We start from the raw sequence: 16383 nt of genomic DNA on the forward strand, positions 1-16383 counted from the left end.
TTGTGGTGCAAACTGCCCCATTCAGTTTCAGTCTTCCCTGCACACATTCAACACCTCTCCGCCTGGTTATGGCTCTAATTTTTCTTTTTCTTTTTTTGTCTTCATTATAATTACTGAAACATTTCAATGAGCTTTACTATTCAACATGATTAATAAAGATAACATATTTGCTCAGCTAGGTGGGAGGAGTATCTTAGGCCTAGCTAGCATGTTAGCTTAGCACACCATCAATACATGACAATTTAAGAGATTAAAACCATGTTTTTGCTCCAAACATACTTTTATAACGCAAGTCGTGTGTTTAAAGGGATACTCCACTTTTTTTGGAAATAGGCTTATTTTACAACTCCCCCAGAGGTAAACTGTTGAGTTTTACCGTTTTTGAATCCATTCAGCCGATCTCCGGTTCTGCCGGTACCACTTTTAGCATAGCTTAGCATAGATCATTGAAGTGGACAAGACCATTAGCATTTCTCAAAAAAAAATGACCAAAGAGTGCAGCAGGCGCAGGCACTTAGTCCCGGTCATGTTGGAAGTTACCGAGCTGGGGACTATTTTCAGGCGCTGCGTCATATCATTACGCCTGCTGCACTCATGGTACGGCAGTAAAGTTTCTTGATTACTACGCAGGAATGAGAGTATAGTTCCTAGCCATATCAGCCTAGAAAATCGCAACTTTACATTTTCCGTCGGTCTTAGTGCACGATGTAACTACAGAAGAGTCAAGTTTTATATCGAAACTCTTTGGTCATTTTTTTTTGAGAAATGCTAATGGTCTTGTCCACTTCAATGATGTATGCTAAAAGTGGTACCGCCAGAACCGGAGATCGGCTGAATGGATTCAAAAACGGTAAAACTCAACAGTTTAACTCTGGGGGAGTTGTGAAATAAGCCTATTTCCAAAAAAAGTGGAGTATCCCTTTAAAATAACCTTCTGGATTTGAGGTGGCTTCCGATAAAAAAATCAGACAGTAAATATATTCTTTTATAGTATTCTGCACAAAGATAAAGGCTATGTCGATTAGCGTTGCATTATAAATATAATCTATTATTATGAAAATACCCGACATGGCTTGAAGAACATCTCTGGAAGCCTTGTTTATGTGAAGGAGATTCTGGAATGTCACATGATATGGCTGTTCAACCAAAGCCACTAGACAAGCCTGCAACCTTTAGCCAAAAAAGCGTAATGGCTAATGTTAACGCTGCGGCTGTGTCGGTACGCAGGAAAGGAGACCAGAGGCTTTTTTTATGGATGTCTATGGAGAAGAGGCTTCACTACACTGAATAAACCGCTTTTGTGAGAAAATAGCTTATTATTTAATGAATCGACTGCCTATCCACTAATTTTTAACATGTTTTTCGCTAATCAATACTTTTGTTTGGAACGATATGTAGATTTTACTATGATAAAAAGGTTATTTTATAAGAGAAGGCAGAGAAGGTAATGTCTCGACAGGTAGACTCATATACGGCATTACCATAGTATTTAATATTTTATTCTCATGGTGTTTTAGTTTCCCTGTTTGCCTGTCTGCCTGCCTGTCTTCCCTAGTTTGTTCCCTTGGTTACTGATTATGTTCACCTATCAATCATTATGTCTCCCCATGTATTCAAGCCCTGATTTTCCCTAGTTCTCTGTCCTCTATGTTTACATCTAAGTTTTTTCTTGTTCTGGATTATTGGACTGTTTTTGTTATATTCGTATAGTGAGTCGTGTGCTTCACTTACAGCATGCAGTAATATGGTTTCCTAAGTGTTCATGCATTTGATCTGCTGTGTTCCATGTCGAATTATACAATCAATGGAAATTTGCAGTTTAATTAACAAAACAGCAAAAAAATCAGGGTACATTATCTTATTATATTACCAATAACTTAGCTTGTCGTCAGTTATTTCTTAATTATTTTAAGTATAAACCTAGCCTGTTTAAAATAAAAAAAGGATCTGTACATTTTACAAACACCTGAGAGACTGCTCTGAAAAACAACTGTAAAAAAAAAATTAAGTTAATTTTCAAAACTCTTCATTGTAAAACTAATTAAAATGTTATACATGCAAAGGTATTATATTATTTTCAATGCATATTAAGCTCACACCACATGCCATGCCCATGACTACGAAAGCCCTGAACCGCAACGTAAAAAAAAAAAAAAAAACGAGCATTTCGAGATTAAAGTCGAAATATTTCGAGATTAAAGTCGAAACCGCAACGTAAAAAAAAAAAAAAATCCGAAAAAAAAATAAACTAGCATTTCGAGATTAAAGTCGAAACATTTCGAGATTAAAGTCGAAACATTTCGAGATTAAAGTCGAAACATTTCGAGAATAAAGTCGAAACATTTCGAGAATAGAGTCTTCCATAGAAGTGTGTGCATTCATAACAGTGCACGTCCACTGGCTCAGAGCGTGCGTGTGTGTGTGTAAAGAAATGCACTTGTGAAGTCGAACTGCCATGGATCAACACAAAATAGTAGCTTTTTACTTTTATCTGGGCTTTCAACAAAATTCTACACAGGTGCTTATCTACCAACAAGAATTACCATGGCGTTGCCTATAGACGAGCGCACAGACTCCGCCGGAGTATCACAATCTGGTCCAAACTTTATGTGGCAGTGTTTTTGAGGTGTTTTCGTGCTCGTCTAGGCAACACTATCTGGGTCGAAAACACAACAGTAACCGTTCTGTCTCCCTCTTCACCGTAAATACGTTCTGGATACATTTTAAGTGCATCATTCTGTATCCAATCATTTGGCCGGATCCCGTGATTTCCTCAGATTTAATAACCACTAATGGTGGTTGAGGAGAGATTCTCTGATATGATTGTAAAGCGCTTTGAGTGTAGGCCTAGTAGACATATGCAAGCGCTATATAAATGCCTCTCTCTCCATCCATCCATACATCCATCCATCCATCCATACATCCATCCATACATCCATACATAAATAAATAAAGCTGGATATCTCCATCCAGTCTGAAAAGTGTTTTCCGGGTTGGTTTTCCTATAGGCTAAGTCTATTCCGGCGCAGTATATTTTATAACGTCCTATAATGGTAGCCTAATGCTGGTTGGCACCTGTTCAATTTCCTTTTGTTGAAACAAAACACACACACACACACACACACACACACACACACACACACACACACACACACACACACAGTGTGAAACACTCGCACCATTATGAATGCCTGTGTGTGCGGCAATGTGAAACAATGGCAAGCACACACGCAACTTCTACGGAAGACTGTATTCTCGTACTCTCGAAATATTTCGACTTTAATCTCAAAATGTTTCGACTTTAATCTCGAAATGTTTCGACTTTAATCTCGAAATGTTTCGACTTTAATCTCTAAATGTTTCGACTTTAATCTCTAAATGTTTCGACTTTAATCTCTAAATGTTTCGACTTTAATTTAGAAATTTTTCGACTTTAATCTCGAAATGTTAGATTTTTTTTTTTTTACAGATTTTTTTTTTTTTTTTTTTGCGGTTCAGGGCTTCCGTACATGACAGGTTAATTTGGTAAAAAATACATTTGGTTTTATTAAAATTGATGAGTACAAAGCTGTTCAAATATTTGAGCTGTGCTAAAAATATGCTAGATTTTTATAGTTTTCAGATAGCCCCTTTTCATCATTAACCTCAAATCAGTCTACTGTTGTCTTTTTATTTTTATTTCAGGTAGAATTCTCATATCCTCCCATTATTCCCAGTGCGGGTCATGACAGTAACACACTCCCAGAGGAATGGAAGTACCTGCCTTTCCTGGCACTGCCCGACGGAGCGCACAATTATCAGGAAGGTAAAGTCTCAATCTACACTACACTACACTTTAGTACAAATTGAGAAGAGTTTTTGAAATTCTACCTAAATACTTTTATTTCTTCATATTTCTTCATATTTTTAAACAATCTGGTACCATTTGTACAAAATATCTTGAAAAGCCTATTGGAAATAACTCAAGCTCTGGTTTATTAATTCAATTCAAGGACTTTTAGTTTGTTGTTCTTCCTGTCTTCTGTTCCTTGTTCCTATTTGCCGCCCGCCACTCATCTGTCACCATGGACTAACACAGTCATCACAGCTGTTCGTCGTTTAGTTAATTATCTCTGTGTATTTAAGTTCCTGCCTGTGTTCTGTTCATGGTCCGGTAATGTCTATGTTAAGTGTGTGTGTTGCTTCAAGTTCACCTATCTGTAGGTTTATTGTTATTAAAACTTTGTGTTGAAATATCTTTGTCTTCTTCGCCTGTTTGCCTGCAACCACCTGTGACAAATGCAGCATAATGCATATTGTTTTATTGACTTTTACAATACTTTTACACAAAGCAGTAGCGATACCATAGCTCATTTCCCTTTTCCTAACAGTTAATGTTAGGTAACAAGGCTGCAGCTACACATTCAAACACCAGCATTCATATTCTTATAAATATGAACTACATTTTCCTAGCAGATCGATTTTTTTCCATGTGGCCCAGTCACATCTGGCTAACACAATATCAGGCCATATAAGCTACATTTTGGGCAGGCGTACATGGGGCTGTTCTGAAAGTCGAGAGGTTGTGAGCCCCAGCACAAGCAATCATTTGAATGTACATGCCATTATAAATTTGCAAATAATTAATTAACTGTCTTTGCCATTTTGCCATTAAAGTTAACAAATTTATGTTACCAGCCTGCTGAAATGGCGCCAAAACATTTCCCCATAACGCTTAGGGCCCTATTTTAACGATCTAAGTGCATGGTCTAAAGCGCACGGCGCAAGTGCACTTAGGGCGTGTCCGAATCCACTTTTGATAGTTAAACGATGGGGAAAATGGTCGGCGCGTGCGGCGTATGGTCTAAAAGGGTTGTCCCTATTCTCTTAATGAGTAATGGGTGTGTTTTGGGCGTAATGTGTAATAAACCAATCAGAGTCTCATCTCCCATTCCCTTTTTAAAGCCAGTTGCGTTCGCGGCATGGCGGATTCGCTATTACTTGACGGAATTTGCAAGCGGAAAGACTGAATGCTTCTCCACAGAGGAAACTGATCTGGTTAAAGGTTAAAGTGCGCAAGCAGTACATCTATAAATATTTTTGCTACGCAATGCCTGGCGCCGCAGTATGTTCAGACTGAGCTATGATCATAGATATAATCAATGAAGTATTTTATCAGCATATCTGTTTTAAAATGTATATTGTTATGTTTTTTATGGACAGACACTGTCTACTTTCATTTGCCTCCTCTGGATGGACACCTGAAATGTGTTTATGGAGTGTCTTGCTACAGACAGATGGAGGCTAAGGTTTGTCCACAATAATTTATACTAATGCTTTGTGTAAGATTTAATTTTTTAATTGAGCATAACCCAGGGAAATGCTGTCTGGTGCCATCATAATAATGTAAAACAATTTCCTCAATCCAACATAAATTTCTCTAAATAAATAAATAAGCAGATTTTTTTTTTATAGATACTGTTAAAGAATAACATTATATCTAGTCTGATATTATTTTAATGCTGTGTATTACAGGCACTGAAAGTACGAGAGGCAGATATCACGAGAGAGACAGTTCAGAAGAGTGTTTGCGTTCTCAGTCGATTGGTGAGATGCATATGCTAGAGAAGCCTTGATTTACATAAAAAAATACTGATTATTAATATTAATGTTATGTATTGTTGTTTCAGCCACTGTTTGGTATGATAGAGGCTAAACTTCAGCTCATAACTCACGCTTACTTTGAAGAAAAAGATTTCTCTCAGATCTCCATCCTAAAGGCAAGATCTTTCACACACATTACATTTTCAGATATTTTAAGAACTAATACAGCTAGAATATGTAAAGGACCAGTAAGTTCAAATGTTTTACACTTATGAAATTAAGAACTCCAGTCATATCAGTGGTGTAGGTTTTTTTTTTAAATGATTTTTTTTCTGTTTTAAATTCTAAATTCCATCTGTAGACTCACGTCTAAAGTTAAAAATGTCTTGACCAGGGATTAGTGCACATGTCCCCCAAGCATTCATCTCACATAATTCCTCTCACACACTGGTTCTTTAAACCAGTGGATTTTAAATTAGGAATGAGCACAATCACTAATGTAAGTGTTGTTTAAACAGATATTTTTAATCGACTAGTCAGTTGGTCTAAAATTAAGAAACTCTTAGTAAAGAGTAAAAAAAAATCGCATTTTGTATATTTGGGATTCATTTGTTGTACTAAATCTATTATAGCCAACAACAGCTAAATCTGACATTAAATGTAGCTGGAAATATGGCATATGTTTGCAACGTGCTCTACTATATGCAGAGCTAAAGTAGTTTCAGGCAGGTCTTGACAGCATTACAGTTCCATATCACTTAGCAATATTATTTCATCTTATTTTAAAGACCCTTGCAGACTAGCACAGAAAAAGAACCAAAAACCAAAAAGACGTTGAAATAAATATGCATTTTGTTATTTATGAAAAGCACACTAAGGTACACACTTGGACACGTACACAGAGACGAATGCCACTAAAGAGTTACATGACATTTATCAGTACTGAGATAATTTTGTTATTTTTTTGAAGTAGATAAACTTACAGCTTTGCTGTAGGGGCAACTTCTCAAATCTATATAAATGACTGGATTGTTCATTGTGTGTTAAACTGCCAGCAGTTCATATTGGTATTCCCTACCGACAGAGAGCATAATTAACTTACAGCCAAACCCTTTACCTAAAATCACCCGATTTGCTGTGTATCAGTAGGACATGATTAGTTTTTATGGATATATGTATGTAAATTAATTACTTCAGACGTTATCTGTAATGTTTATGGTCTTTTCGGGCAGGTTAAATGCTATATAGAAATCGTTCAGATGAGTGTGTCTACTGCACACTGTCGACACAGGTAACTGACCTACTCAGAATACATTTCTTTATGAACGCAAATTAATTATGCAGGAAATATTAAGCATGAATAGCCAAATATACAATTATTTTTACAATAGATACAAACACCTAATATTATATTGCACTATATTGCATGGAAATCCAAGGTTTACCATGCAGCATCTTGCTCGGAGCGACAATAAATGCTTGGAAATAAAGCGTCATGTCTTTAAATCTATACGGAGTCAGCGTTATTTCTCTGAATAAGATGTGAAGTGTGTATATTATTTCCTGATGTCTTTTTGTGGACCAACATCCACTTCAGACTCTTGGAGATCTTGGAAACCATTAAAAAGCTACAGGTCAGCTAAAATTTTATGGCTTTTTACTAGCATGACAGTTTGCATATGAATTAAGTGTTATTTGTATATATTGTTGAGCTAATTATTAATTTAACAAACATTTAACTGTTGTCTTTACTGCTTCAAAATACATGCTGTAAGTGAAAACACTGTTGAATAATTTACAGTCACTGTACAAATAAAAAAATATTACATAACACAACATAATTACAAACCCCCTGTGAATAACTGTTCATGGCGAATTAAGCTGTAAGCGCATGCCTTACAGAACATAAATCTGTGTCCAGATTTGAGAAGAATCACTTTGACATATGTAATACAAATTTTGAGGTGTCTCGTCCGTCAGCTGATATGATATTCGCTACTGTAATGAAGATGAACGTAACTATTAATAAGCAGGGGAAATTCTTGACTTTTACCAAATTAAACCATTTAATTGTTTGGGACGTTTGCATTGTAAGAATGTACAGGAAGACTTCAGATATAAAAACACTGACTCGTTAGATAATGTTTTCTCACTGAAATCAGATGATTTCCTATTAATTCAATAGAATGTGAGGGAATGCTATATAGAGAATACCAATATGGCACAGTGGCTTCACTTTTTATGACGTCATGAGGGGGGGGGGGATGATCTCTAGAACACATTACAAGGTGGATGTACATACAAGGTAATGATCAAGATCCCTCAAAGTTTTTTATGTAGGGTCAATTTAAAATGGGAAGGGGTGATAAAGAGGCTTGGGATGGGATGCGTAAGAAATTATTAATTTCTTATTTAAGAAATTAAGAGCATTTTTAGGACAAAAACCTGAAAAAATGTCTAAGGTATGTAGGCGGCGAGCTACATAGGCCTACCGTGCACCCCCCCCCCCCACCTCCCAACAAAACCATACTTTTCTGAAAGGTCTGGATGTGTAGAATATGAATCTGAATGTTAACATTGAAAATTTTGGGTTGCACTACCTGTTTTAGGTCTGTGAATAGGGAAACCCTAAAAAACGATTTTAAGCGATTTTAACACGTCGAAATTGGCCTAGTCAATCAGAACTGCTTTTAGGTGACCCATTATACACTCAAACTTAACATATGATGACTTAGGTCAAAGGGCACCCTATACTGCTTCCTGGTAAGTGACTAAAATTAATATAGTTAAGGCCTTATGTTGATTTAATGAGCCCATATACACACATGAAGGGCCAATCCCAAAGTGAGCCCTGAGGACTAAGGACTAAAGACTCACAGACTTAATTGATCTCAGGTGCTAAGTAAGTGAGTGAGTGTGTGAGACCACATGGGCTCAGATAGGTATAGATGGGATTGGAACAGCACTTCACAATGTTTAATAACAAAGACGTTGCTGACACGTGTACCATCTACGTGTGTCGTGCTGTTGTTTACCTTTGTAATTTCCGGATTTCCCATGCACACAGACACACAATAACTATATACAAAAACTACAAACAGCATGGAAAAGAACTATATACAGCATGCAAGCATGCACCCAGACACACAATAACTATATACTAGAACTACATACAGCATGGAAAATAACTATATACAGCATGCACACAATATTGGGGATATTCAAATTAAATGACCCATCATACCACTGATCAGCTCTACCAAACTTGGATGTCTTTTCCAGTAATAAACAAACACTGTTAAGTTGTTTTGATTGATACTGTGAAGCAGCTTTGATACAATCTGTATTGTGAAAAGCGCTATATAAATATATTTGACTTGACTTGACTTGACACACACACACAAATTCACAAGAACTATATACAGCATGCACACAGACACACACAATAACTATATAAAATAACTACATACAGCATGGAAAAGAACTATACACAGCATGCACACAAACACACAAACGCACAATAACTATATACAAGAACTACATACAGCATTGAAAAGAACTATATACAGCATGCACACACACACACAAATTCAAAAGAACTATATACAGCATGCACACAGACACAAAATAACTATATACAAAAACTACAATCAGCATGGAAAATAACTATATAGGCTACAGCATGCACACAGACACACAAAATAACTAGGCCTATATACAAAATCTAAAATCAGCATGGAAAAGAACTACAGGTCCTTCTCAAAAAATTAGCATATTGTGATAAAGTTCATTATTTTCCATAATGTAATGATAAAAATTAAACTTTCATATATTTTAGATTCATTGCACACCAACTGAAATATTTCAGGTCTTTTATTGTTTTAATACTGATGATTTTGGCATACAGCTCATGAAAACCCAAAATTCCTGTCTCAAAAAATTAGCATATCATGAAAAGGGTCTCTAAACAAGCTATTAACCTAATCATCTGAATCAACTAATTAACTCTAAACACCTGCAAAAGATTCCTGAGGCTTTTAAAAACTCCCAGCCTGTTTCATTACTCAAAACCGCAATCATGGGTAAGACTGCCGACCTGACTGCTGTCCAGAAGGCCATCATTGACACCCTCAAGCAAGAGGGTAAGACAGAAAGAAATTTCTGAACAAATAGGCTGTTCCCAGAGTGCTGTATCAAGGCACCTCAGTGGGAAGTCTGTGGGAAGGAAAAAGTGTGGCAAAAAACGCTGTACAACGAGAAGAGGTGACCGGACCCTGAGGAAGATTGTGGAGAAGGACCGATTCCAGAGCTTGGGGGACCTGCGGAAGCAGTGGACTGAGTCTAGAGTAGAAACATCCAGAGCCACCGTGCACAGGCGTGTGCAGGAAATGGGCTACAGGTGCCGCATTCCCCAGGTCAAGCCACTTTTGAACCAGAAACAGCGGCAGAAGCGCCTGGCCTGGGCTACAGAGAAGCAGCACTGGACTGTTGCTCAGTTTTGCATGTCATTCGGAAATCAAGGTGCCAGAGTCTGGAGGAAGACTGGGGAGAAGGAAATGCCAAAATGCCTGAAGTCCAGTGTCAAGTACCCACAGTCAGTGATGGTCTGGGGTGCCATGTCAGCTGCTGGTGTTGGTGCACTGTGTTTTATCAAGGGCAGGGTCAATGCAGCTAGCTATCAGGAGATTTTGGAGCACTTCATGCTTCCATCTGCTGAAAAGCTTTATGGAGATGAAGATTTCATTTTTCAGCACGACCTGGCACCTGCTCACAGTGCCAAAACCACTGGTAAATGGTTTACTGACCATGGTATTACTGTGCTCAATTGGCCTGCCAACTCTCCTGACCTGAACCCCATAGAGAATCTGTGGGATATTGTGAAGAGAAAGTTGAGAGACGCAAGACCCAACACTCTGGATGAGCTTAAGGCCGCTATCGAAGCATCCTGGGCCTCCATAACACCTCAGCAGTGCCACAGGCTGATTGCCTCCATGCCAAGCCGCATTGAAGCAGTCATTTCTGCAAAAGGATTCCCGACCAAGTATTGACTATTGAGTGCATAACTGAACATAATTATTTGAAGGTTGACTTTTTTTTTTGTATTAAAAACACTTCTTTTATTGGGCGGATGAAATATGCTAATTTTTTGAGACAGGAATTTGGGGTTTTCATGAGCTGTATGCCAAAATCATCAGTATTAAAACAATAAAAGACCTGAAATATTTCAGTTGGTGTGCAATGAATCTAAAATATATGAAAGTTTAATTTTTATCATTACATTATGGAAAATAATGAACTTTATCACAATATGCTAATTTTTTGAGAAGGACCTGTATTGTCCATGTGTTTCTAGCTTAGCTTTGAGCTTTTCCCCACGAAATTTGGGATTGGGGAAGTTTGTGCATTCCAGATGAGCTATGTAGATTTTGGTTAGATCAGTCAATTTCATCATTTTGTTGCTGTCGATGATTTCCTTGTCAATTACTCGAGATACAGCACCAAATGCCTCACCGTGAGCTTCTACTAGTTGGATTTGTTTGGCCTTGTTTTCTGTGCTTGCACTTCTCCATTTTTCTCAATTTTTTTGTGTATATTGGACTCTACATGATTTGTGGTATTTAGCTTCTGTAGCAAATAGATCCTTTCCTCTAATTCTGTGAAGCACATTTATCAAATTTTTGTTCTGCAACTTTGAGGACTGTTCTCCGCCCATCACACTCAAACTCTCTAAACCCCTCAGTCGTCCATATCCCTTTATTTTTTACCTTCTTCCGTGTAATTGAGTTGCAGAATATACAGTCAGGTGTGAAGAGCACCTTGTCACCAGTTGAGGCCCTCTGACTTCGCCTTGAACTTGCTGCTAATAGTTCAGGCTTCTGGTCGAGTCTTTTGAGATTCATGGTGAATCTTTGGTAGCATTCTCTGTGATATCCATCACCTTCTGTAATGGTGTCTGGTATAAGTTCACAGGTTACAGTCATTCTGTGAGCAGATTCCAGTGGTTCAGCCAATCTCTTGTCACGTATTTCTTTCATTCTGGCTAATCTTGCATCAGAATCTGCGTTTGCCCATAATTGCACGAGTGGTCCATATACAAGACCAGGGACATGCACAATGCATCTGGACTTTGGTTTTGTCCCATGACATCCCCTATGCCTTGAAGGACCTGCAGTCACTTGGCCCACTGACTCATGTCTTGACTCAGACATAACTGAGCAGTTCAGCTATGTTGAAGAAACCAACTACCGACTAGATTATCTATGTGTATGAGATATGTGTGTGTGTGTGTGTGTATGTATAAGCTACTGGACGTCTAAAATTTCCATTAGGGATGAATAAAGTATATCTATTAATCTATCAAATGTCATTTAAAATAATTAAAAACAAATATTTAAAGTAAGCATCAATGTAGTGTAGTAAGACGGGTCAATTATATTAAATTGTAAACTAAAATATCAAACATCGAGCAATTCAGTGAAACAAATTTCTTGCTGTATAGGCAGAGGATGCAGACTTGGAGGATCTGTCTGTGTGAGTAAGAACAGTCTTTCAGGACAGTCTTTATATACCTGTCTGACAGAGGAAACTATTAATGAAAATTCAACAAATATCTTATTTTGTCATTGGATGAACAATCCAGACAGGTTTCTGATTTGTCAGTGAGCCACACACCTTTGATGGAAAGGGTAATGAGGGTTGGAATGTTAGCACGTTAGCATATTAACTGATACTATGGAAATGGACCTTGATCGATTATATCCATACAAGGCCTTAACTATATTAAATAAAAAATAATTAAAAACAACTATTTAAAGTAACTATCAATGTAGTGTAGTAAGAGTATTGGGTCACCTAAAAGCTGTGATGATTGACTAGGACAATCTCGACGTGTTAAAATAGCTTAAAGTCGTTTTTTAGGGTTTCCCTATTCAGGGCTAAAACAGGTAGTGTATCCCAAAAATGTCAATGTTAACATTTATATTCATATTCTACACATCCAGACCTTTCAGAAAAGCATGATTTAGTCAGGGGAGGGGGTTGGGGTGTATGATAGGCGAATCTAGGTCGTGGCCTATGCATGAAATGGGCTCATTATATCAACATAAAGCCTTACCTATTTTAATTTTAGACACCTACCAATAAGCAGCATGGTAGATATTTGACCTAAGTCATCATATGTTAAGTTTGAGTGTGTATTGGGTCCCCTAAAAGCTGTTCTGATTGACTAGGACAATCTCGACGTGTTAAAATCGCTTACAATCGTTTTTTAGGGTTTCCCTATTCACAGGCCTAAAACAGGTAGTGCAACCCAAAATTTTCAATGTTAACATTCAGATTCATATTCTACACATCCAGACCTTTCAAAAAAGTATGGTTTTGTTGGGAGGTGGGGGGGGTGCACGGTAGGCCTATGTAGCTCGCCGCCTAATGGTAACTGTAGTATAAGTGGAATAATTGACTCCAGACCATTGAATTATTAAAAAAATAATGTGAAAAAAGTGAAAGTGACGTGACTTGTAACCAATATGGTGTCCCATACTCATAATTTGTGCTCTGCATTTCACCCATCCAAGTGCACACACACAGCAGTGAGTATTGAACACACTGTGACCCTGTACCTATAGATTTATCAATATCTGATCAATATGCTTAATAAAATAGAAATGGGAGATGGTCATACATGTACATCACATGAGTCACTTTATTGAACATTAGTTATGAAGCAATAAAGAGCGGGACATTTTAATAGGCCTATGCATTTGTAAGGAAAAACTGTATGATCTCCAACATTATAGGGTAATTATAGTTAATAGTAATTAGAATAAAGATAAGCATATGTGTATCAGACAATGAGAATATTTTATACAAAACGAAACCATCATTAACACAGTCCAGCATCAGACAACAGCAGCGCAGGATAATGTTGACACCAAACGGTGGGGTGATATGCCTGATAAGGCAGAAAATGATCCCAGACGTTCCAACATCGTACTGGTTCTATCACCTCCAGACGCGTAATAATCTTCGGAAACACTACAATTTCTCTGTTTACGCTCCACTTCATCTGCCAGTGAATTTAACGCTCGTATCAGTTCTGCAGCCGTCCGCCTTGTATCATTCCAACACCTCAAAACACGTAGCCTATGTTTACCTGTTGCCGAGCCCTGCCTACACGCAGTGATTGACAGGGTGGGAGGGGGCGGGCATGTGATCGGCTCGGAATTAATTTTCAATTAGCAAATTGAATTTTGCTACATTCATTGCGGGACACTTAATGAAAATGCAATCTTAAGTGCCTTAAATGTGAGTGTAAATGCAATTAAGAAAAATAACATTAAAATTAACATTTTGCTAAAATTTTAGCTTGAACATGTTTGAACATATCTGAGCATTTCTGTAATACATTTTAATTTTAATTTTGCAACTTATAAAGCGTTAAAATCAGAATTCAATTTACAAATTAAAACTAGTGTATGAAAAAATGGCAAATGTAAATTATATAATTGATTTTTCTTTTTCTTTTTGCACCAATGTTGCTCAAATGTAATGGAACAAGTACATTTAAATACAGAAATGCATAGCCATTTTACATATTGCATTGTCATTTTGCATATTACATTTCAAATTGAATATTGCTACCCAAATGCTTCCATACTATAGTGGAATACTGCATTATTTTTTGCATCAAATCATATTACACAAAGAGAAAAGTTTTGGCCATATTTTACCCCATCCAACACAGTCTTTTGAGGAGTAAAGACGGTTCAGACAGTGGAAGATACATAAGGCAATCTGCATGAGAGTAAAGGATCCAATGAATCAGGTAGAGAAGTTGCTACTCTATAAAAAATGCTGGGTTGTTTCAACCCATGTTTGAGTCAAATATGGTCGAACCCAACCATTGGTTTAATTTTTTTAATGAAATTAAGCCCAATGGTTAGGTTTGTCCATATTTGACCCAAGCATGGGAAACGACCCATGATTTTTTAGTGTACAATCATTCGCAAGATTAAAAACTGAGATGGGGTTTCCCAGCTGCCAAACACAGCAACTTCTTAAAATATATGTCATTTAAAGATTCACATACTTAAAGCGTTAGTTCACCCAAAAATGAAAATTATGTCAGTAATTACTCATCCTCATGTTGTTCCAACCCCGTAAGACTTTCGTTCATCTTCGGAACACAAATTAAGATATTTTTTATTAAATCTGAGAGCTCTCTCACTCCTCCATAGGCTTCTATGTATTTGAAACTTGCCGGCCCAGAAAGTTAGTAAAGACAATGTTTAAAATAGTCCAGTGGCTCAACCATAAGTTTATCAAGCGACGAGAATACTTTGTACGCAAAAAAATAAAAAATAACGACTTTATTCATCTATTCATTTTCTTCTGTGTGGGCCTCTGAGTGAGTTCACGTAGTGTAACAGCGCAGCGCTTCTGGGTTGTATGTCAGAACGTAGGCTCACTGAGAAGCGCGTGTTGCGTGAGAAGCGCTAAAATATGGAACATGCGGCACTCTTTAATACAGATTTAGTACGGACTCGGAGCATGTGTTTTTTCTTTTAAATGTCCAAAGATTCCATAATATATGAGCTTGGAGTTATCACAACTTATTAAAAAATATAGGTAAATATTCAAATTAACTTACCATAAAATCCTGCCCTCTATGTGTTCCGTGAACCTCAAGTCTGAAGCCAAGTGAAGAATCCAGAAAGTTCGACAAAGAATGAAAAATTAATAAACCAGTAGCTGGGTCAAAATAACCCTACCAGCTGAAAGGTCTGTCTGTGTTCCGCAGTACTACAACCATGTCACTGTAAGTTACGCCTACTACTACAAGTAGGCAGTTGTGGTCTAATGGTTAAAGAGTCTGACCAGTAACCAAAGGGCCCCGGGTGTGTCTGTCATGGTTTGCAGTGTGTGTGTGTGTGTGTGTGTGTGTGCACTTCGATGGGTTAAATGCAGAGGACAGATTTCAAGTATGGGTTACCATACTCGGCCTTCACATGTCACTTTCACTTTTTACAAGTCACACCTCCTGCAAAGAAAAAAGTATGGATGTCAATGACTGAAACAATTTTAGTACATTTATTTTAATTAAGGTACATTTATTTTTATGTTTTATGTATGAAATGTTTGTAAGACTAACTTACATTGCTTTCGAATCCTATGAGAAAATAACAGTTATTAGTAAAACATCAAATAAATGATGAAACTGTCACACATATTAGGGGAGTTTGAGGAATGTATACACCTCTGTAAATATAATGTAAATTAACACAATAAAACTAACAGACTGTGGATGTGTGCAAAAGGTCTATTATCCACCTACTTTCATTTCCAGAATAAATTAAATCAAGGTGTCAAATACATCTGTACTTTTACGGTGACATCAGTAACTGCAAACATTTGCTTTTGTATAATGCTGCATCAACACAGATGTCAGTATAAAGAAGACCACTTTTAAATCAGCCAGTAGCAAAAAATCACTGTATGATTGTTCTTGGTTCTCTGTAGGAGCTCTATGATCATATGAACAGATCTTTAAGCTGTACAGCGCTGGAGGGATCACAGATTTATCTGGGTAATTCAAAAACACACATCTGCTTTTCACAACTATAGTAGATCATTTCTCCCTTAAAGGAATAGTTCACTTAAAAATGAAAATTCTGTCATAATTGACTCACTCTCAATTTGTTTCAAACCTGTATGAATTTCTTTCTTCTGCTGAACACAAATGAAGATATTTTGAAAAATATCGGTAACCAGACAGTTGATGTACCCCATTGACTTCCATAG

General features: G+C 37.1%; 1 protein-coding gene across 1 annotated transcript in view; it reads left to right on the top strand.

Annotated features, from left to right (window-relative positions):
* Nucleotides 1–16383, top strand: part of avl9 (AVL9 homolog (S. cerevisiase)) — a 67953-nt gene that overhangs the window by 25124 nt on the left and 26446 nt on the right. The window contains exons 2-6 of the mRNA XM_056253656.1: nt 3685–3805; nt 5203–5288; nt 5515–5586; nt 5670–5759; nt 16102–16168. Of these exons, the coding sequence (XP_056109631.1) occupies nt 3685–3805; nt 5203–5288; nt 5515–5586; nt 5670–5759; nt 16102–16168 (436 nt within the window). The remainder of the gene's footprint in view (nt 1–3684; nt 3806–5202; nt 5289–5514; nt 5587–5669; nt 5760–16101; nt 16169–16383) is intronic.

This window comes from Rhinichthys klamathensis, unplaced genomic scaffold (genome assembly GCF_029890125.1).
Source record: "Rhinichthys klamathensis goyatoka isolate OS25496 unplaced genomic scaffold, OSU_Roscu_1.1 h1tg000108l_1, whole genome shotgun sequence".
In the NCBI taxonomy this organism is placed as follows: Eukaryota; Metazoa; Chordata; class Actinopteri; order Cypriniformes; family Leuciscidae; genus Rhinichthys; species Rhinichthys klamathensis.